Source organism: Trichomycterus rosablanca, chromosome 10, assembly GCF_030014385.1.
Source record: "Trichomycterus rosablanca isolate fTriRos1 chromosome 10, fTriRos1.hap1, whole genome shotgun sequence".
Classification (NCBI taxonomy): Eukaryota; Metazoa; Chordata; class Actinopteri; order Siluriformes; family Trichomycteridae; genus Trichomycterus; species Trichomycterus rosablanca.
Genome location: NC_085997.1, coordinates 37,499,969 through 37,524,231, shown reverse-complemented (window position 1 = coordinate 37,524,231; position 24,263 = coordinate 37,499,969). Strand labels below are relative to the sequence as shown.

General features: G+C 43.2%; 1 protein-coding gene across 4 annotated transcripts in view; it reads left to right on the top strand.

The window, feature by feature from the left end:
• Nucleotides 1-2,081: 2,081 nt before the first annotated feature.
• aclyb (ATP citrate lyase b) overlaps nt 2,082-24,263 on the top strand; it is a 46,763-nt gene continuing 24,581 nt past the window's right edge. For 2 of the 4 annotated variants that reach the window (XM_063003296.1, XM_063003295.1), the window contains exons 1-9: nt 2,082-2,250; nt 13,537-13,700; nt 14,206-14,328; nt 14,899-14,961; nt 16,531-16,721; nt 17,063-17,142; nt 17,635-17,765; nt 21,999-22,117; nt 22,942-23,078. In XM_063003296.1, the coding sequence (XP_062859366.1) occupies nt 13,542-13,700; nt 14,206-14,328; nt 14,899-14,961; nt 16,531-16,721; nt 17,063-17,142; nt 17,635-17,765; nt 21,999-22,117; nt 22,942-23,078 (1,003 nt within the window). In that variant the 5' untranslated portion in view covers nt 2,082-2,250; nt 13,537-13,541. The remainder of the gene's footprint in view (nt 2,251-13,536; nt 13,701-14,205; nt 14,329-14,898; nt 14,962-16,530; nt 16,722-17,062; nt 17,143-17,634; nt 17,766-21,998; nt 22,118-22,941; nt 23,079-24,263) is intronic. The other 2 variants (XM_063003299.1, XM_063003297.1) reach the window with 1 other exon arrangement.

Sequence of the window (24,263 nt, the reverse complement as noted above, 5' to 3'; positions counted from 1 at the left end):
CTCTGTAATCTCTACTACTTAATGATATCGCATTATGTAATGTATGCTAATATAATGTACTGTGTGTTAACAAGAACGACCTATTAACAAGTCATTATAAACATCAATCTTCCACTTCATATACCAAATTGACATTAAAGCAGATGCAGTAAATGTAAAGGCAGGTGAAAATACCCAGAAATTGTACAAATGTTTATTATTTAGCGTTTAATATTTCACTCACTGCTGCCTGTCCCATATGAGAACATGACAGCACCGGGTTTGTTTGGAACTATTGGAGGGTTACATGAACCACGTGACCGCGTGGCGGCGAGATCAAGGAGTGTCGCAACTCTCTCTATCTACGGCTCTGTTGACACCATATCCCATCAGCTCCTCATGGATCGCCTGGCTAGCATTGGGGTCTGTGGCACTGTGAATCAGTGGTTTGCCTCCTACCTCACTGACAGAACACAGTTTGTACAGATCCAGAATCACAGGTTAGAGTGTCTCACCGTCTGTAATGGAGTTCCACAGGGTTCAGTGCTGGGACCGCTCCTGTTTAACATTTATCTCCTTCCGCTTGGCAATATTTTTCGGCATTATGGCATTCATTTTCATTGCTATGCTGATGACACACAGCTTTATGTATCCATTAAGCCAACTTCTACTACTCCTCCGATTACTCTTATTGCTTGTCTCCGTGATGTACATACATGGATGACAAACAACTATTTAAAACTAAATAGTAGTAAAACGGAGATACTTCTTATTGGATCTAAGGCCGCACTTTCGAAAAATAATATTAGTTCATTTTCCGTTGCTGAGGATATCATACCTGTGTCCACCCATGTTAAGAGCCTTGGTGTTATCTTGGACAGTACCCTTTCTTTTCTTCAACTCACATAAATAGTGTTTCCCGGATTGCTTTTTTCCACCTGCGAAATATCTCCAGACTGATAGATAGATAGATACTTAGAGGCCCGTCTTATCACAGCACTCCACGGAAGTCTTAGTCAATGCATTAGTCACATCACGGATTGACTACTGCAATGCAATCCTGGCTGGCATTCCCAAAAAACTTATTCAAAGACTTCAACGTATCCAGAACTCAGCAGCACGGATAATTACATGCGCCAAGTCCACTGAGCGTGTCACACCACTGCTGATCCAACTGCATTGGCTCCCAGTATCACAACGGATTTACATTTTCATTTACATTTTCAGCATTTAGCAGACGCTTTTATCCAAAGCGACTTACACAATGAGCAATTGAGGGTTAAGGGTCTTGCTCAGGGACCCAACAGTGGCAACTTGGTGGTGGCGGGGCTTGAACCACTAAGCTATCACTGGCCACTGGATCAATTTTAAAATTTTATTACTGACATTCAAGGCACTTCATAATTTATCCCCTGCATATCTCACAGACCTCCTACAGTGTTACACTCCTTCCCGCTCGTTGCGATCTTCCTCAGCAGGTTTTTTGGCAGAACTAGCCATTAACCTTAGTACAATGGGTACCAGGGCTTTCTCCTATGTTGCACCTAAACTCTGGAACACACTCCCCACCCATATTCGAACATTGCAATCCTCATCTTTTTAAACTGGCTTATTCACTTTAACATATCTTGTACTTTTGGTTTTATGCTTGTGTGTTGTGATCATTTGTTTGTTGTTGTTGTAATAACTTATTGTATGTTTTAATTCTTGTTTTAGTTGATGTAAGGTGACCTTGAGTGTCATGAAAGGCGCCAATAAATAAAATGTATTATTATTATTATTATTATTATAGATAGATAGATAGATAGATAGATAGATAGATAGATAGATAGATAGATACTTTATTGATCCCGAAGGAAAATTAAAGTCCCAGTAGCATTATACATCAATGACAGATGTGGGGAGTTTAACATGTTCTTCTTGTGTCCGTGTGAGATTCTCCAATGTTTGTAGATTTCCTTCCAAACCATGCAGAAGGTGGATTGGCTGCGCAAAAAAAACTAAACCTGATGAGCCGAGTCATTAATATGACTCACTGAATAGAACCATCGCTTGAGATCACGTGGTGTGAGATTCCAGCCTATCAGAGAGCGGGGAGGGACGTGAGGCGTTGGTGAGCTGATGAGGCGAGTTGTGGTCCGAGTCCGACACAGAGGCTCACTGTACCGGGACCGACCAGGCAGGAACGCTGACCGGGTACCGGGTACAGTTTAGCACGGGACTAATATAAACCGGGATATCACTGTTACTGGGCTTTACTCTGTCTACCAGGTAAGCTTTACCTATGATGGCAAGTTATCGATAAATTTTATTTACGTAGGGCTGTATTTCAATCGTGTCTATAAGGGCTACCCTAATGCACTACGGAGGCGGTGCATTTCTAGCCTTTGTGTGGCCTTTCTAGTGCACTTTGTTACTAATACGATACGATTTGGGACACGACCATATAGTGCACTGTAACTGACTGCTAAGCTAGTTAGCTTTTTTAAAATGAATTAAAGTAATTGGAATAAACACGCCATTTAAACTTAATTAGCAAGTTCATACCTGCAAATATTTCTAATTCATGTTGCGTTTTGCTTTTATTTCGTGTAAAATAGTAACTTTGAGTTTAGCTTGTCATGCTAGCTGGTTAGCATGTTTGCTTCTGTCATTCTGTTCTTTTCACTGGGAGTTTCAGACTCGTGTGGAAAAAGTTATTCGCTCCCACATATTTTGGCACAAATCATTTTTTCTACTCTGTAGCAATTCGATTAGGTGCTTTAATTCATGAGTAAGACGTTAAGTTTCTTAGTTTGGGACAGTAGGTAGGACCTGGACCCATGGGTGTTGTTTTGGTAATGCTGCTTTGCTTTATTTAAGCATTTACATTTATATCCAAAGTACTGTGACAGTATACTGTCTAAGCAATTGAGGTTTAAGGGCCTTGCTCAAGGACCCAACAGTGGCAATCTGGCAGTAGTGGGGCTTGAACTTGCAACCTTTCGATTACTAGTCCAGTACCAACAGATTGTTTTGTATGTTGTGCACCATTTATCTTCCAGTCAGTCCTGACCAGACTGAGAAAAACATCCCAGTCCCTGCTGCCGGAAAACATTCTAAATACACGATGCTGTCACCACCATATTTCACAGTTAGGATCATGTTACCCGGCTGCTCAGATCTGTGCCACACGTACAGCTCAGAATTCAAAGTCAAGCCGCATGAACAACGATTGTCCTGTTGTTCAGATAGGGGCGGGACTAAGCCGGACGGGGACTCTCTATCAGACTTGTGCGATTACGACCTCTGCTGGCTGGTCGGTGGCGTCTGCACGGAGTGCGGTAGAGGGTGTGGCTCTCCGTACACAGCGCTGCACCGCACTGCACTCGTCGAGTGTGGGTGATAAGATGTTCGATTGCTGTGCACGTGTCGGAGGGGGCGTGGAGCAGCCTCGTCCTCCCCAATCAGGAGCAGGGAGCAGCATTAGTGAGAGGATGATTGACGGGCAGAAATTGGATGCGCTGAAGTGGGAGAAAAAGGGAAAAAGACAAGGATAAGCATTTTTTTTTTAACTTTATTGCCATTAACACACATTGACAGACAATTAACATTATTTAATAAAGCAAGAAATAGAGCACATACACATCTATACATTCTATCCATTCATACGTATATAAATATATATGTAAACACAAGTATACTCAAAAAGAGAGGGAAAAAAAACCCGACAACAGAAAGTGGGCCATCTAACTGAGGTAAATAATAACAGGTGTCCAGCAGTCATGTGTTCCATCATATAAACATGCATGAGTGTATGTAAGCATTGACCAACGGTGAGGGAATCAGGCTTCATCCAATTAATAGTAATTATTTTTCTTTCAACCATCAACAAGCCAAGCATTATATAACACTGATCAGGGTCAACATGTAATCAGGTAACTCTTCCAACAAGAACGTCTGAATTTTCGGATAGATGGATCACATTATTAATCCCAGAGGGAAAGTCAAATATTACAACAGCTCAAGATACCATAGAAAAAAGAATTAAGTAAATAAAAGACTCGGTTAAAAATTAATAATTAAATAGGCTCAAGGTGCGTAAGAAATATTAAGTAAGCATTGCAGTACAATGTTGGTAGGTAATAACTACAGTGGATATAAAAAGTTTACACACCCCTGTTAAAATGCCAAGTTATGTGATGTAAAAAAATGAGACCAAGATAAATCATTTCAGAACTTTGACCACCTTTAATGTGACCTATAACCTGAACATCTCAACTGAAAAACAAACTGAAATCTTTAGGGGGGAGGAAGTAAAAAATAAATAACCCTTAATACTTTGTTGAAGCACCGTTTGATGTTATTACAGCACTCGGTCTTTTTGGGTAGGAGCCCATCAGCATGGCACATCCTGACCCAGCAATATTTGCAGAAACGCTCCAAATCTGTCAGATTGCGGGGGGGGGGGGGCATCTCCTGTGTACTGCCCTCTTCAGATCACCCCACAGATTTACAATTGGATTCAGATCTGGGCTCTGGCTGGGCCGTTCCAAAACTTTAATCTTCTTCTGGTGAAGCCATTCTTTGGCTGATTTAGAGTTTTGAAGTTCCTCTAGCAGAAACCTGAAGGTTTTGTGCCAACATGGACTGGTATTTGGAACTGTTCATAATCCCCTCCACCTTGACTAAGGCCCCAGTACCAGCTGAAGAAAAACAGCCCCACAGCATGATGCTGCCACCACCATGCTTCACTGTGGGTATGGCGTTCTTTTGGTGATGTGCAGCGCTGTTCTTGCGCCAGACGTACCTGTTGGAATTATGGCCGAAAAGTTCAACCTTGGTTTCATCAGACCAGAACACATTTTCCCACGTGCTTTTAGGAGAGTTTAAAAGCGTTTTTGCAAAATTTAGCCGGGCTTGGATGTTTTTCTTGGTAAGAAGAGGCTTCCGTCTTGCCACCCCACCCCATAGCCCAGACATACGAAGAATACGGGATATTGTTGTCACATGTAGTACACAGCCAGTACGTGCCAGAAATTCCTGCAACTCCTTTAATGTTGCTGTAGGCCTCTTGGTAGCCTCCCTGACCAGTTTTCTTCTTGTCTTTTCATCAATTTTGGAGGGACGTCCTGTTCTTGGCAATGTCACCGTTGTTCTATATTTTCTCCACTTGATGACGACTGTCTTCACTGTTCCATGGTAAACCTAATGCCTTGGAAATTCTTTTGTACCCTTCTCCACACTGATGCCTTTTGACAATGAGATCCCTCTGATGCTTTGGGAGCTCTCTGCGGACCCGGGCTTCTGCTGTAAGACGCGACTAAGAAAATGTCAGGAAAAGCCTGCTAGAACCACTGAACTTATTTGGGGTTAATCAGAGGCACTTTAAATGATGGCAGGTGTCCACTGATTCCTATTTAACATGAGTTTGAATGTGATTGGTTCATTCTGAACACAGCCACAACCCCAGTTAGTTATAAGAGGGTGTGCACACTTATGCAACCACATTATTATTATTATTATTATTTTTTTACTTCTTCCCCCTAAAGACTTCAGTTTGTTTTTCAATTGAGATGTTCAGGTTACAGGTCACATTAAAGGTGGTCAAAGTTCTGAAATGATTTATCTTGGTCTCATTTTTTTTACATCACTAAACTTGGCATTTTAACAGGGGTGTGTAAACTTTTTATATCCACTGTATACCATGGAACACAGTGAAGACAGTCGTCATCAAGTGGAGAAAATATAGGACAACGGTGACATTGCCAAGAACAGGACGTCCCTCCAAAATTGATGAAAAGACAAGAAGAAAACTGGTCAGGGAGGCTACCAAGAGGCCTACAGCAACATTAAAGGAGTTGCAGGAATTTCTGGCACGTACTGGCTGTGTACTACATGTGACAACAATATCCCGTATTCTTCGTATGTCTGGGCTATGGGGTGGGGTGGTAAGACGGAAGCCTCTTCTTACCAAGAAAAACATCCAAGCCCGGCTAAATTTTGCAAAAACGCTTTTAAACTCTCCTAAAAGCACGTGGGAAAATGTGTTCTGGTCTGATGAAACCAAGGTTGAACTTTTCGGCCATAAATCCAAAAGGTACGTCTGGCGCAAGAACAGCGCTGCACATCACCAAAAGAACGCCATACCCACAGTGAAGCATGGTGGTGGCAGCATCATGCTGGGGGGCTGTTTTTCTTCAGCTGGTACTGGGGCCTTAGTCAAGGTGGAGGGGATTATGAACCGTTCCAAATACCAGTCCATGTTGGCGCAAAACCTTCAGGTTTCTGCTAGAAAGATGAAGAGGAACTTCAAAACTCTAAACTCAGTTTTGGAACGGCCCAGCCAGAGCCCAGATCTGAATCCGATTGAAAATCTGTGGGGTGATCTGAAGAGGGCAGTACACAGGAGATGCCCCCCCCCCCCCCCCCCCCCCCCCCCCCCCCCCCCGCAATCTGACAGATTTGGAGCGTTTTTGAGAAGAAGAGCTGGCAAATATTGCTGGGTCAGGATGTGCCATGCTCATGGGCTCCTACCCAAAAAGACCGAGTGCTGTAATAACAACATCAAAAGGTGCTTCAACAAAGTATTAGTTTAAGGGTGTGCACACTTATGCAACCACATTATTTTATTTATTTATTTTTTACTTCTTCCCCCCTAAAGATTTCAGTTTGTTTTTCAATTAAGATGTTCAGGTTATAGATCACATTAAAGGTGGTCGAAGTTCTGAAATGATTTATCTTGGTCTCATTTTTTTTTTACATCACTAAACCTGGCATTTTAACAGGGGTGTGTAAACTTTATATCCACTGTACATTAGGGGTGGGTTTATAAAATCGATTTTTCGATTCGAATCGATCTTTATTTGAACGATCCGATATCGATTCATATAAACGCGAGATCGATCTTTTAAATACGCCCCTTTTTACGGTGCACACGGAAATCTGTTACCCCCTTTAATTTCGCGTGACCGGCCAGTGTTTTTTCATGCAACGAGATCTGACCTGCACATCAGTTTAGCATGGCAGAAGCTCAGGTTATGACCACTACACAACTTTTTGCCCTGATTTTCGCTCGGCGACGGGTCGGTGCTGGATCCGGGAGGAACTCGGTGTTCGCTCTGCGATCAAAACTCGGCTCTCGATCAAACAGCGAGGGGAAACACAGGGGAGAGGTTGGAAACAGGTGGTGGAGCGCAATATAGTTTCTATCAGAATACATCAGCACACGCGAGATCGTTCTCTACAAAACAAAATATTTATTAACCTCCAACTCACTACAGAACGATCCATGCTGCTCGTGTTGCCAAATCCACTCAGATTCATTTATTTCATCAGCGCACAAACTTTCATCTCTCGCTACTTGTTGATGTGCATGTTTGGACGTGGTATCATTAAACCTTTCATCACTTCTCACGTGTGTTTTTGTGACAGAACGTAGTTTTGGAGAGCAGAGAAGCTCGCCTGTGATTCCCCCTGGTGATGGATGGTGTAGTGTAAAACCCCCCATCGCCGATCAGTTGTGTAGTGTGAACCAGAGCCGTAGATAGAGAGAGTTGCGACACTCCTTGATCTCGCCGCTACGCGGTCACGTGGTTCATGTAACCCTCAATAGTTCCAAACAAACCCGGCGCTGTCATGTTCTCAAATGGGACAGGCAGCAGTAAATGAAATATTAAACGGCAAATAATAAACATTTGTACAATTTCTGGGTATTTTCAACTGCGTTTACATTTACTGCATCTGCTTTAATGTCAATTTGGTATATAAAGTGGAAGATTGATGTTTATAATGACTTGTTAATAGGTCGTTCTTGTTAACACACAGTACATTATATTAGCATACATTACATAATGCGATATCCTTAAGTAGTAGAGACAATATACAGTATAGACATTAAAGTTTTTTATGTTTTGTTTTTTGCATAAACTAATCTCCCTTCACTTTCCTGAGGATTCATAATAATAATCATTTTTGCTAAACACTAAGTCATGTGCTGGATTCATAAGGTTTACCTGCACTGAATGAACAGATTGATAAACACATTACCGTACCAAAAACATTATAGTGCAGGTACATGAAAAAGCATTCATTCATCTCTTATTTCATGAGTGATTAATAATTGATTCCTACATGTAATACATTAATGAATTCATTATGAATATGCACTAGTTCATTTTGTCTAATGTAAGTGGTGTACAAGGTAGACAAACCATGTAGTTGAGTTAAAGTAGAGATATCCAAGGTAACATATTACTCCAGTAAAAGTAGTAGTAAAAGTAAAAATACTCTTTACCTCCACTAAAGTACTAAACTAAATTTACCTTCAAATGTACTTAAGTATGAAAGTAAAAGTATAATGATTTATTGTGGTTCTAATGTTTTATGATCATTTCTGTAACAAGACTCTTGATTAATCAACTCATTTTAGGTGAAAAGACTCGTGTGTCATTAATTAAGCTTAACTGACTAAGCTAAATTGGGTTATACCTATTAATTAAGATAAACATGTAACATTTAGTGCTGAGCAAATGCTAAACAATAACAGTATTAAGTATATTAATGACATTAAATTCATAATTGTTTTAAAACAAAGCAACATACAGCTAAAAATGTTTGATAAGTAGTGGAAATGAATGGGGCTCTATGGGTTGTTTGGAACTATACAGAGCTCCACAACCCGGAAGCTGGGCAGAAAAAATGTCCCGCCCCCTTTCCAACGGTTCCCTATGGGAGTGTCGCCACTCTGTTCTCTCTACCGCTCTGGTGTGAACATTACAGCGACCCGGTGTTAATCAGAGTGTCGTGTCGTGTAAACTTGGCATAAGCTGTTCAACAGCCAGGTGTATGTTTACATTACATTTACACTGTTGTAGCGTGTCAGATATATAAAATAATAATAAAAAATGAATGTTACTGTTTTGGATTAATTATTTATGTAAACAAAATACACAAATATTTTTAATAATGAGTGTTCTTTGTACAATTATCACATTCGTTCTCTGAACATCTTTACATATTTAAACAAAACCTGTTAATGTAACTCAAATATGCCTCAATGTGTTGAATCGAAATCGAATCGAATCGAATCGGGACCTTGTGAACTGAATCGATCCGGGAAATTAGTGGCGATACCCAGCCCTACTGTACATGTCTAAACAATACAAAGACTAAGAATGAATGTAAAAATAAAAGTTAAGGAAAGAAAGCAGCATAATAAGAAGTAAGGTAGAGTAACCTAATATAGATTAAATGTAACGTCACTGAAGACGGAGCTGTTGCAATCGGCCGCCACTCGGCACGGCGCCTAGGTGTATTTAAAAATACGATTAACCAATCAAACTCTTTCCATCGTTGGCTCCCTAGGATAAGCATTTTTAATTCCTTTGTTTGTTTGAATGCGCTAATGTGGTGACAGGTGACAGTTAGTCCAGTTGGTTGACTCCTAGGTAGTTTGGCTGTAGTTTCATATCATATTTAATGTAGATGTGTGTGCAGCACTATTGGGAATGTCTTGTGTCCTCTTTAGACCAGATTCCTGACTTGCTTTCGATCAGGATTGTCCACAGCACGTCCTAACCGTAAAGCCCTGATGTGGCTGCAGGTTTTCATAACGAGATCGGGCGGCACGGCAGCTCACAGCAAGAAGGTCCTGGGTTCGAGCCCCAGGTGGGGCGGTCCGGGTCCTTTCTGTGTGGAGTTTGCTCTGTGCTCTCCCACAGTCCAAAAACATGCAAGTGAGGTGAACTGGAGTGTGTAAAGCATGATGTTAAAATCCTAATAAGTAATAATAATCATAACAAGATCCAATCGATCATCGGGTGCTGGTTAACCAAGATTAAAAAGTTAGGACCGGGTGTACTGTCGCTTGATCGGTCTGCAGATTAGGGTTCTTTATGGCAGTTGTAGCCTAGTGGTTAAGGTCCTGCACTAGTAATCTGAAGGTTGTCGGTTCAAGCCCCACTGTTGGGCCTTTGAGCAAGACCCTTAACCCTCAGTTGCTTAGATTATAATTATACTGTCACAGTACTGTAAGTCGCTTTGGATAAAAGCGTCTGCTAGATGCCGTAAATGTAAATGTAGAGGTATGTGCAGCACATCTGGGAATGTCTTGTGTCCTTTTTTAGACCACATTCCTGGCTCAGTGTTGTCCACAACACACCCTAACCCATAAAGCCCCGCTGTGGCTGCAGGGTTTCATGACAAGATCAAACCAAGCTCCCAAAAGTTAGGACCGGGTGTACTGTCGCTTGATCAGTCTTTATGGCAGTTCTGGGTTAGTAATCTGAAGATTGCTGAATCAGTCACTGCCAGGTTGCCACTGTTGGACCCTTGAGCAAGGCCCTTAACCCTCAATTGCTTAGACTGTGTACTGTCACACTACTGTAAGTCGCTTTTGGATAAAAGCGTCCGCTAAATGCCGAAAATGACATGTGAAATGTTTACAGCGTTCTTCTTAAGCTCGTTGTGTAAACGGCGTCTACCGTAATTATAGACCTCACAAAGAAATGCCTGGTCTATCGTTGGGAAGCGATTATTCTCAAATTATTTACATAGAGGTGATGATTACTTGCCATTTGTGGTGAGGTCACAGGAGGCAGCTTGTGTAGCATGAGTTCTAGCAACCTGGGTTTGATCTTTTCATCCAGTCACTGCCTAAAGAGTTTTGCATGTTCTTTAATACTTTAATGCTGCAGGAGATCAGTGAACAGAGAGTGGATTGACCAGGACTGTTTTGTTTAGTGGGGTGAATACAAGGCATCATGTTTTAAAAACTACATCTGAATGTAATAAACGTTTAGTAGACGTGCTGTTCGGACCTCTAAGTGTTTAATATTTATTAAACAGTAACCCTATGTACACACCTTACTGTGCTCTATTTCCTTCACACACCCTTCACACACACACACACACACACACACACACACACACACAGCAGAATCTGTAATTTAAAATGTGTACTTTGGGACCCGGACGATGATATGTGGCATCATTAGACACAATAAAAGTTCCGTCCGGCCTTGTGGCTTTACTGCAACAGGCATCCATAATACAGAACCTTCCGTGTTGACAAGACCAGGATTTGTCGATTCTGTCAAGGTCCGGTTCAGTAGAGCGCGCACACACACACACACACACGCGCACGGTGTGGTAAGGGTGTGAGTGACGGGACTCGTTGTGCTGGTCTGATAGCATGCTTTTGCTTATAAATATTAGTATTGCAGTGATGTAGAAGCTTGTTTACGTGTCGTTTTCTTCTTCCTCTTCAAACACCGTGCCGTGGACAGCGTGGGCAGCTAAGTGCCCTCCAGTGGTCACTGGTCCTACACTCATTAGAATCCTGTGGGCCACACTGGAGACGCCTTATCATAAAACACAACAGTAATCATAACAGTAGAACCAAGCAGTAGGAATAGCACTGGTGACCCGGGGCGGCACCTTGATCCCCAGGTGGAGCGGTCCGGCTCCTTTCTGTGTGGAGTCTGCGTGTTCAGACCTCATCTTCAGTTTATTATACTCGCGCCGCTCAGCGTATTTCACTGAAGGTCATCATTTCAAGTGGCTGCAGCCACAGACTGGAACAAACTGCAAGAAACTCTAAGGCTGGATACATTTATTTTTAAAAAACGAATTACAGATATCTTAAGAGATTCATGCAGCTCTATGACAAATTGATTTTTCTTTTATACCGTTGCTGGGTGATTCGACTGTGTTATTGTTTTGTGATCATCGTTGTTTGTTTTCAACGTCTTATGTAAATTTGTTTGTATGATTTGTTTGTATGATTGGCTTTGCCTTTTGCCTTTTGTAAATAAGAAGCAGTTCTTAATGACTCCAATGTACCCAATCCCACCAGTGGACCTCAAACCTAAAATAAACTCATATATCGAGGACAAACGGCAAAACGACTGGAACACACACCAGAATAATAAATTGTACGAAGCTAATCCCTAAAACCGTTGGGACCAGACAGTGTACACAAGGTGCCGTATTGGACACTAGATTGACGCACACGTACCTGATAAAAGGCGAAACTGTCTCATATTGCACAACATGCCAAACACAGCTTACAATAAAACATCTCATGCTGGAATGTGTCATCTATAACAATGAAAGACAACAGATCTTATCAGCAAAAACTATAAAGGAATTATTTACCAAGACAAAAGCAACAACACTCCTAAAATTCCTGTCATTAACAAAACTGAAGCAACACATATAAATGAACATACATAGACAACAGACATAACTTCTGAAATAAGTATAAGTAAATAAAAGACAGAGCACAACCTTTCCTGCCATGAACATGACCCAAAGGGCAGAAACTTAATGACCTGCCTGGTTAAATAAAGGTTAAATAAAAAAAATAAAAAAATTAGGGATGCATCGATACCATTTTTTTCCCAACCGAGTACAAGTACATGTATTTTTGTACTTGCCGATACCGATACCAATACCTATTGGTACCACGTCCAAGAATGCACGTCAACAAGTAGCGAGTGATGAAAGTGTTTGTGCGCTGACGTGATGAAATCAAGGAGGAAAAATAAATGAATCTGAGTGGATTTGGCAACACGAGCAGCATGGATCGTTCTGTAGTGAGTTGGAGGTTAATAAATATTTTTGCAATGTCGGTGTTTTGTTGTTATGTTTTGTAGAGAACGATCAGGTCAGAAATACTGTAAAACGTGTGTGTGTGTGTGTGTGCTGATGTATTCTGATATAAACTATATTATCCCCCTGTCCCACCTGTTTACACTCCTCTCCTGCGTTTCCCCTCGCACCGTATCCTGCGTTCTCATTGGCTGTTCGACATGTCACTCGTTCCCAGTCGCACATCTCAGATCGGATATCCGACGTGCTAGAAAACTCGAGCGCTCGGCGAGCCGGTCGGATCGAGTTGTCGGATAGTTCACGCTTAGCGATCGAGAGCCGAGTTTCGATCGCCGAGCAAATCTAGCGCCGACCAGCCGCCGAGCGAAAATCAGGGCAAAAGTCGCGTAGTGTGAACCGGGCATGACGCAGCGACGTGCACTAGGCTCGCGGTATCGGACGTTTAGTATCGGAGCCTCGTTTGCGAGTACGGGTACGAGTTAGTGAGCGCGGTATCGGGCAAATACTCGATACCAGTATGTGTGGGTTTCCTCCGGGAGCTCCGGTTTCCTCCCACAGTACAAAGACGCGCAAGTGAGGTGAATTAGAGATACAAAACTGTCCATGACTGTGTTTGATATTAAATTTGAGCTGATGAATCTTGTGTGATGAGTAACTACCGTTCCTGTCATGCATGTAACCAGAGTGTAAAACATGACGTTAATTCCTAAAGTAGCCTAACCAGTTTAAGGGTTTATTTTCTCTAAGATGGGTGATACAGGTGTTGCACAACCTTTCTTTTTTTTACCAACTATAACTGAAACTATGGTTTTGTGTTTCATGTATCACACTTAGTGTGTGGGTTTGAAGGCACGAGATGTCCGAAAGAGGCCAGAGGGGGCGAATACTTTTTCTCACCGCTGTATTTGCATGACGTGTCGCGCCGCTGACGTTTTGAATAACTAATGCACTCGCGTGTTACAGGCGCCATGTCTGCCAAGGCCATCTCCGAGCAGACGGGGAAAGAGTTCCTGTACAAGCACATCTGCACGTCGGCGGCCGTCCAGAACCGCTTCCTGTACGCCGCCGTCACGGCCGAGACGGACTGGGATCGACTCTCGCGGGACCACCCATGGCTCCTGAGTCAGGTACGCTCCGGGGGGGGTGCGCGATCGGTTAAATAACCGAAAGTATGTGGACGCCAGATGTGTATACGATCTCTTCGCATCCTTGGCCCTTCTGGAAAGGCTGTACTTAAGATTCTGGAGTATCTCTATCGGAATTTGTGCCGATTTAGTCAAACCAGTGATGCTTAATGTTGACATGACATGACAAGGCCAGGGTTGACATTCCAGTTCATTCTGAAGGTGTTTAATAGGGTTGAGGTCAGGGCTCACGTGGGACAGTAATGCTGGAACGTGAATGGGCCTTCCCTAAACTGTTGCAACAAAACTGAAAGCGTATCATTTTTTTAAATGTTGGCAATAGGTGTTGCCGGAACAACCGGTGTCCACTTACTTTTGGTCTTACAGCCGTCAAAAATAGCCATCAGCCAATCAGATTTGGCGATGATTAATGATTGATGAGCCTCTAGGCTGTTTGAGTGTGTGTATGGGAATTCCACTCCGCTCACGTGTCTGTCGTTCCGCACAGCGATTGGTGGTGAAGCCCGATCAGCTGATCAAGCGCAGAGGAAAGCTGGGATTGGTGGGCGTCGACCTCGACCTCCAGGGCGTCCGGGAGTGGCTGAAGACGCGCATGATGAAGGAAACCACGGTGAGTGTGAACCTGGCAGCGTCGTCTCTGTGCCCGTGTAAATAGGGCTAGTTCGACTTCGTCACTGTACAAGGTGCATGGAACAGCGGTCTCTCTGCCAGGGTCCGGATGAAAACACGGAACTGACCCCTGATGCCGAAAGGACGAACCGCCACAGGAGCGGATCTGCCATGAACAAGTAGCTGCTGGGACACAGGAGAGGAGTGTTTACAGTCGAGCGAGCTTCAAATCAGCCCGTGTTTAGAGGCCGCTGTAGAAAACGAAAGCCCCAGGTCTCGCTTTTTTTCTTATCTGGGTGATCAGCATCGAACTTCGGTTGAGAATTACGAATATGAAGCTCACTCGACTGTGGGCAGTTTTACCGGCTTCTAATTCATGGCTTTTCTGACCAGTCCAGATCCCTGGCAGTGAGACCACTGTTTTATGTACTCGGTTTGATGGGTGCAGTCAAACTAGCCCTGTTTATATAGGCACAGAGAAGTCAGCTTTTGATCTTAATGGATTGTTTTACTTTTTTAATGGAATTAATTAATTTATTATTGTTATTATTATTTTTTCCCACTCGTGCAGGTCGGAAAGGCGAAGGGAATCCTGAGGAAATTCCTGATCGAACCGTTTGTTCCACACTCGCAGGTACACATTCGAATAATCACCAGTGTGTAATAATATTAAATGTAATATATTATAATATACTGTGTAATAATATTAAATGTAATATATTAGGGCTGGGTGATATGGATAAAAAATTAAACACTTCTGAGACAAAGCTACATGTTCCAAATACTAAATACCAAAAATGTTTACAGGCACTGTAATATTCATGCTGAGGAAGCTTCACACAGGAACTATTTTTCCTTAAAAAAAAAAAAAAGAGCTATTCTAAGAAAAAGTTTGTTGTTTTCTAACGTCTCGCCTGTCGTGTAATGTGAATTACAGATATATTGTCTGGCCCTTTAAGAATGTTAAGTGCACTATAGGGCGCAGGGAGCGAGTGTGTAGGGAAGAGATCAGAATCTATCTGATCACGACCACGTACAACATCCAGTACAGAAATCCCTCCCCATAATGTTTGATTTTTACAGATAGAGCACAAACACACGAGTCAGAACAACAGGAGACGCGCCGTTACGTTATTATTACTTTCTCAACACGTGCATACACTGTTTATATATAAAGGAAACACGTGCATGTCGGCGCGTGAATGCGCTCGTGTTTGTTTATTTCCGTTTTCCAATATTGGTTTTTAAAACGAATAACGACTCGTTTTCTTGTTTTTCAACTTTGGGATCTGAAGTGAAAAACGAATGAAGGTACACGGAGCTGGAACCTTTCGTCTGGACTCGTTTTCGGCGTTCTCTACAGAACACGTTATTCCGCTGCTCATCCGATACTTTGAATCCGAACCGTCTCCGAATAACTGAGCCGTTATTATTCTTCTTTTTACTAAGCAGCTCCTCCACCGTCTCCATGCTATCACGGGAGTTTTACTTACAGAAACGTGTTCTGAGGGCAGAAAGGATTGGCGGTGGGGAGGGAGGGGCGAGTTGTGTTCAGTGAGGGAGAGGAGAGGGGTGGGGCAGTGAGGCAGAGGGGTGGGGCAGTGAGGCAGTGAGGCAGAGGGGTGGGGCAGTGAGGGAGAGGGGCGGGGCAGTGAGGGAGAGGGGAGAGGGGCGGGGCGGGGCAGTGAGGGAGAGGGGCGGGGCGGGGCAGTGAGGGAGAGGGGCGGGGCGGGGCAGTGAGGGAGGGGGCGGGGCAGTGAGGGAGAGGGGCGGGGCAGTGAGGGAGAGGGGGCGGGGCAGTGAGGGAGGGGGGGCGGGGCAGTGAGGGAGAGGGGCGGGGCAGTGAGGGAGAGGGGCGGGGCAGGTGAACATGTGCAGAGACAAACTGGGAGAAGAGAAAGACGAACTGTCGGATCTAACTGGAACGTAACATCTATATCGATATACGCGATATTGTCTTATCTTATATCGCGTATGAAAATATATCGATATTTTATAAAATCTCGATATATCGCCCAGCCCTATAATATACTATAATATACTGTGTAATAATATTAAATGTAATATACTATAATATACTGTATAATAATATAAAAACGCCTTTAGTTTTGTAACAGGTCAGGCGTCTACATACTTTTGACCACATGGTTCGTGGTGTAGGATGTATTTAATTTCTCTGGTGTGGTTTCTCCTGTGCTTCCAGGACGAGGAGTTCTACGTGTGTATTTACGCCACGCGGGAGGGCGACCACGTGCTCTTCCACCACGAAGGCGGCGTGGACGTCGGGGACGTGGATTCCAAAGCTCGGCGTCTGACGGTCGGCGTGGACGAGAAGCTCGACGCCGAGGCCGTTACCGAACAGCTGCTCACGCACGTCCCCGACGACAAGAAGGGGTGAGCGTCCGCCGTCCGCGTCCGCTTACTTTTGTCTAAATCATGGTGACAAAGTAATGTGTATCACTGTATAGCCAAAAGTACGTGGACGCCTGTTGATCAGCTGGTTTGCACCTTTGCAAACACACAAGATTTTGGGATGCCCTATTAAAAGTAGTTAATAGGGGTTGAGCTCTCGGGGCTCTTCTTCCACACCACACCCAGCAGACCACCCCCCAAAGCTGCTGGATATGATTTCAGGATGAAAATGAAGCGGCGTCCATATAGTTTTTGCAAAATAGTGCATTAATGCGGCATTTAATGACTATAATCCGGTTACGTGTGTATATTTCTGCCCACAGAGCTCTGGCCAGCTTCATCGTTGGACTCTTCAACCTGTATGAGAACTTGTACTTCACCTACCTGGAGATCAACCCGCTCGGTACGTGCTTCCTCTACTTTCTGTACCCCCCCCCCCCCCCCCCCCCCCCCCCCCCCCCCCCCCCATGCTAGTATGAGATGAATAGGAGACACCTCTATCCAAATTCCGTCTGGGTCTGTGGCGCAGCTGAGGTTCGAACTTGGATCTCAGATTGACACTTTGATGTTGTGGAGAGTCACGCTATGCTCTGTGTGAATTCTCCACCACTCGTGCAGCGGGAGCCAGTGGAAACCCCGTCCCACCTTCCCTCCTTCAGACACCTTTTTGCTAGCTAATACGTGGGTGTCACACAGGAAAATGGACCCTAAGGTCCTGGGTTTGATCCTCACCCCGGGTCACTGTCTGTGAGGAGTCTCTCATATTTAAATTGCTCTTAATTGAGGGGAAGTGAATAAAAGATTAATAAATACTGGGTGATACCGGACCCACCGCATCCCAGACCAGGCTGAAGTGGATAGTAAATATGAATTATGCTTTTTTTTTTTTTTGCAGTGGTCAATCAGGACGGCGTTTACGTTCTGGACATGGCGGCTAAGATCGACGCCACGGCCGATTTCATCTGCAAACCCAAGTGGGGCGACGTGGAGTTCCCCCCTCCTTTTGGGAGGGAAGCCTATCCTGAGGTATACACACACACACACACACACACACACACACACACACACACACACACACATACATGCTACTGGTCCACACACTATATGGACAAAAGTATTGGGACACCCCGTCTAATAATAGAATCCACGTGTTTCCATCCAGTTGTAGCTAAGTGGTTAGGGTACTGGACTAGTAATCAAAAGGTTGTCGGTTCAAGCCCCACCACCGCCCTGTTGGGCCCTTGAGCAAGACCCTTAACCCTCAGATGCTTAGATTGTATACCGTCACAGTACTGTAAGTCGCTTTTGATATCAGCTTATAATGTAAATATAACGTATATGCTTTCAGCTTTGCAGCAACAGTTTAGGGAAGGCCCTTTCCTGTTCCAGTATGACTGGGCCCCTGTGCACACAGCAAGAAAGGCTCAGTTTAAAGAAACTCTTGCACAGTGTCTTGCACAGAGCCCTGACCTCAGAGAACAGCCAATTCTCCTTCTGCATGGCGGAGACCCACACGGATATGGCGAACATAGAGAACATGTCGAATTTCTGACTAGAGACACTGACTAGAAGAGATCAGTACCAGAGTCCTTGGTACATTGGGTTAGTACTTTGGCATGTTCTTTACATGTCTGTTCTAGGTGATCCACAGTCAGAAGGTGGATTGGCTGCTAAGAATCGCCCCCGACAGTGTGTGACCGTTTGAGTTCGTAGCTGATTGTGTTGTTTCTGGGTGTCGCCCAACCCTCTGCGACACTCAAAAGTATGTGGACGCACCTCCAAATTCAGCCCATTCTTATATGCCTTCAACTTTATGGCAACACTTTAGGGAAGGTTCTTTCCTGTTCATGGCCCATAAACGGGATGTATTGGAACGTCGATTGCAATCCAGGCCTTGTTGCTCCATGTCAGTGCCTGCTTTTAAATGGGCACAAATCCCTAAATGGGCGCAAATTCTCACAGACACACTCCAAAATGTAGTGGAAAGCCTTCCTATAAGAGCTCGTAAGGTGTTGGGATGGTATGGGTGTCTACATACTTTTGCTCTAGTGTTATGTGTTATGCTCTAGGGCAGTGGTTCTCAAACTTTTTAGACCGAGTACCACCCATTATCAAACCTAAACTTCCAAGTACCACCTATGTTTCTCATCACAGAACCACATATGGCACACATTAATTAGGTGTGTGTGTTTATATATATATATATATATATATATATATATATATATATATATATTAGGGCTGTCGAAGTTAACGCGATAATAACGCATTAACGCGATCTCAATTTAACGCGATAAAAAAAAAATAGTGCCGTTAACGCAAATTCTAGTTCATGTTGAGACTTGACTGGTAGAACAAACGTTTTAATGTCGGACTTGCCACCGTTTTTCATTTGCGGTTTGTTAAAATAATATAACTGAGCGTCGTAGGGATGCACTTGCATAATAAAGAAATAAATACACGCTATATTCACAAGTTGTCGGGAGCAGAACACTTTTATTAACTTCTGTTACGGCACTGAATACCGGAGTCAAGCACGCTAGTCCATGAACTATGGAAGCCCCAGAGGGTCAAAACACACTCACTTCGTGTAGAAACGTCCATCAAACCATCGTCACGATACAACCACAGAAAAGTCTGATACAATAACTACGCCTTATCCCACCTGAAGCACCGCTGATCTACAATGTTTGCTGATGGAGAAATTCTAACCTACAATCTGACATTTATACGAAGTCAAGGGTCTCTGCTGGATAGTATTACTGCCTAGTATGTGAGTGAATAAAACTCCCTTACAGTTTTCTCTCGTCCCAGCAGTTTTTAACATCAGTACATTTAGCATAAAATGTGTTCACCATTTTAACTGTAACATTTCACTTAAAAAACCTTGTTTTCTATAACATTTACACAGATTTTATTTAATGCGATTAATCGCGATTAACTATATGAAATTCTGAGATTAATCGCGATAAAAATTTTTAATCGTTTGACAGCCCTAATATATATATATATACAGGTGTGTGTGTGTGTGTGTGTGTGTGTGTGTGTGTGTGTGTGTGATGGGAATTATGGCTTCTCGACGGGAGCCGGATCTTTTGGCTCGGTTCCTTTCAAAGAGCCGTTCAAAAAGTGACTCATCGCGCTACTACTGTAGGTAAACTACAAGACACGCCCGATATTGACATCAAATTTGAATTTGTATTAAATGTAGGCCTAATTCAAACATCACTTAAACTAGAAAGCTTAATTTCAAAACTACAGGGAAGAGACAGACTGTGGTTGCATTTCATTAAGTTTCAGAAAAATCCTCTCTTGTATAGAGATGTGACTGTGTTTGTTTCTGCTTTAAAACATAAGCACAATGAAATAATCAGATTTAACAGAATTAAACAAGTTTATAGTTTATTTCCTCAATTATTTGTCATTATACAACCAGCTAGGGCTGTCGCGCTAACCGCAATTTTGAAATATCGCGGTATAGACCAGCCAACCGCAGGGCATGCCAAGCAACCGCAACACCGCGGTGTTCATGTTTTTTCTTTCTTTCTTCTATTTTTTTTTGTTTATATTGTTGCAGGGTCCATCTTGTTTTATACGCTTAAATTCGGGCGTAATAAATGTTAAATGAATTCATAATGAAAATGAGCTAGGAGCGTCATTTTCCCGCAACCTGTTCTCATGCGTTGCTGCTGAGTGTCAGGCTTTGTGTTTTAAAATGTAAACAATCGCAACAGGAATTATAGGCAAGTTTATTAATGATTAAATTGAGTTCACACTCAATAATATACTTGTAATTTAGACTATATTCAAACAGCCTTGGTGAACTAAAACACTTAATGACGGTTAATATGGCAGTGCAGCCTGCAAATATTCTCTTGCTGGTCTTGCTGGAATGATTTAAATGTATTTTTTCGTTGAATAAAAATGTATTGAAACGAATAATAACTTGAAATGTAGTATATATTGTTATGTTAATTATACCTACTAAATAGATAGTTTGTCGCATTGTAAAGTCGCATGCAGGTACAGTACACGTGTATTAGTGTAACGAGCCCCATCAGAGAGAGTTTTAGTACCGAGGGGAACATCGCTACCCCACTCAGATTCTCTCTAAACCACATCAGGTGAACGTGTTGGTTCTTCTAGCGCGCATGATAACGCAGGTTTAAACTCTTACAGACTTTATTATATTTCTTTTTTACCATATTTTGATTAGATGTGTATTTACAATATTTAGCCTAAACACTTTTTTTTTTTCGTTTCACACTGTATATCTAGCCTAGGAGCTAAATTTAAAGCTTTATTTAATAGAGAAAAGACGCGCATCCCTGCTCTGTTCTGTATTTAACATTAAACACGCATTTCATTGGTCTTAAAGCTGCCTCATCTTTGTCATTATAAAGCAATAATATACCGAATCATAGCCTAACAATAAAGCTTGTTTATATAGCTCTAAAATGCAGATTAATTAAGTAATTTTCAAAAACACAAAAAATGGCGATATAACCGCATACCGCGATATTGAGACAGGTTGAATATCGCAAGGGGAAATTCTTTCACCGCGACAGCCCTACTACCAGCTCTCTCTCTCTCTGTGTGTGTGTGTGTGTGTGTGTGTGTGTGTGTGTGCGCGCGTGTGCGCGCGTGTGTGTGTGTTTCGCTCTCCGCGATACTGAAAGTGTTTCGGATTTGAATATCGACAATAAACAGCTTTTATTACAACTTACGATGAATTTCCTCTACTGATGGAAGCTGAATGGGTGGATTACAGCCAATAAGAACTGCAGAAATAAATGACTCGGCTCCTTTCGTCCATTTCAAAGATCCGTTCAATAGAATCGGATCGTTCGTGAGCGACCCATCGCTAGTATATCTGCAGTTAGCACTGAGCATGTGAGTGAGGGGGGTGCGCGTGTTTAGCGGATCAGGCTGGTGATGTCAGGAACGAGATCAGTGAGCTTCAAACGCAGATCTGCTCTGACAAAAGCCAGAGACCTACTGATAACTTTACTGATAACTTTACTGATGATTTATACTGATTTTTTTATTTATAATTATTAAATTATTTATTTTTTCGTTGCATGTAATTACTTTTCCGAGATTATCTGGCGTACCACCTCGTGCTGCTTCACGTACCACAGTTTGAGAACCACTGCTCTAGGGTTTCTAAAGTGCTGAAGTGTGTGTGTGTGTGTGTGTGTGTGTGTGTGTGTGTGTGTGTGTGTGTGTGTGTGTGTGTGTGTGTGTGTGTGTGTGTAGGAAGCCTACATAGCAGATCTGGATGCTAAGAGTGGCGCGAGTCTCAAACTCACCCTGCTGAACCCTCGGGGACGCATCTGGACCATGGTAGCTGGAGGAGGCGCCTCCGTCGTCTACAGGTATGCCAGAATAAGTCACGTGGAAGCTCGGGGTTGGACAAATCCACCCTCTGACACCCTGGACGAGATGATTGTGTACTTGGAGTTTCACCCTATAGAATGTTCATCCAAAGCCACTTACAACTGAGGGCCTTGTTCAAGAATCCAACAGTGGTGGCTTGGTAGTGGTGGGACTCGAACCCTCAACCTTCTGATTGTCCTAGAGACCTTTTTATTTCCTGCAGTTTTGCTCCAGGTCTACACTATACAGCCTTGACCTTGTAGGACCTTCTCAGTATCCGCTCCTGGAGTACATCTGTGGGGATTTGTACCCATTCCAGTGAGACAAAAGTGCATTTCTGAGATTGGACAAGAATGCTTGGCTCACAGTCTTCATCCCAGTTCATCCCAAAAGCTTTTTTATAGGAGTCCTGCTCATAGAAGTACTTCCAGGCCAAACTTGTCAAATCATGTCTTTATAGACCTCGCTTTGTGTCAACAGTTTGGGGAAGGTCCGTGTGGCTGAAAAGGCTAAAGTCTGTAATTACAGGAGGTGTCCACATTCTTTTTGCTCTCTAGTCTAAGCAAATCTAATAGCAGTTTCCAAACTCTGTTGCAGTACCAGGTACCGATTTCTGTACTGATTAGGGCAGTGGTAATTCAGGAGTTAAGGTACTTGACTTGTAATTAGAAGGTTGCTGGTTCAACTCCCACCACTTCCAAGTTGCCACTGTGAGGCTCTCAACCCTCAGTTGCTCAAATTGTATCCAATATCCTGCTAAATGTCGTAAATGTACTGGGTACTGAGTACCGGGTACCGACATTGATGTGTGTGTTTTCCTCAGTGACACCATCTGTGATCTGGGCGGAGTGGACGAACTGGCCAATTACGGCGAGTATTCCGGGGCGCCGAGCGAACAGCAGACGTACGACTACGCCAAGACTATCCTCTCGCTCATGACCCGCGAGAAGCACCCCGACGGTGAGCAAAACACAGTGGAATTCATGTTGATACATGACTATGCAGCTCTTGTTTTCGGTTTCGGTTTCTTATCTTATTAGTCAGAGAAACCAGATTAAATTTGGTGAACCGGTTGGACTACAGTTTTGTAGTTTTTGGTTACGTTGACCTCTGAAGGGACGGGGCTTCGAGTTAATACACGTTTGATTGCATGATTGCATTATCATCTTATCTGAACTGTAACATAAAACGCAACCTGACGCCAAATTAGAAATTAAAACGTAGCAGCAGGGTTCACAGTCCATCGAACTTTATACTCCTCAAATTTTTAAGCTTATCTTGCATAGAACATTGTGGAGCTGATTAAGGACCTGATTTTCTTCCTCCCATGTTCATTTCAGTGGTAGCTTAGCGGTTGTAGTACTGGATGGGTTCGAGCCCCACCACAAGGCCTTTAACCCTTGCTTGGATTGTATTTGGTCTCACTTATCAGATAAAAAGCTTCTGATAAATGCACTGAACGCACACATACGCACATGCAGCACATTTTCTAATGAATGTCAGGAATGTCCACGTGGGCGCGGTCTTCAGAAGAGACGTGTGCATCTGACGCGGCGGTCAGATAGCATGCTGTTTAATTCCCGGCGGTCTGATGCGCTGACCTGTCACTGTTGAAATCTCGAGCTCCCGAGTTGGAATTTCAGCTGTGCAGTCGATTAGCAGGCCGACCGGCTGTGTCTGAGGGGTGAACGGTCGAACGGGGTCCCTATTCCTGCTGCACTTGCGGCCTATGCTGGCCGGTCGAAGCTCCCGCATGAAGGATGGTTGAGTCCGCGAGAGAGCCTAAAAATGCAACCATACCTGCGCCTCGCGGAAGTTACAGTTGGGGAATTGGATATGACTCGATTGGGAGGAAACGATACTCAAAAGTTGAAGAAATAATACCCGGCGTTCGGATGCTGCAGCGATCTAATGTGCTGACTAGGGGTGGGCGATATGGCCTTTAAATAAGATCACGATATTTTGGGATAGTTTTGCGATAACGATATTCACTAGCGATATATAAGAACACTTTTTAAAAAAAGTTTGTTTTAAAAACACTTTTGTTTTGCAGACATTCAGGAAATCTAAGGTACAAATGTTACTAAATGTAGATTAAATTAAGCATCACTTCCAGCAGGGCTGGGCGATATGGCTAAAAATCTC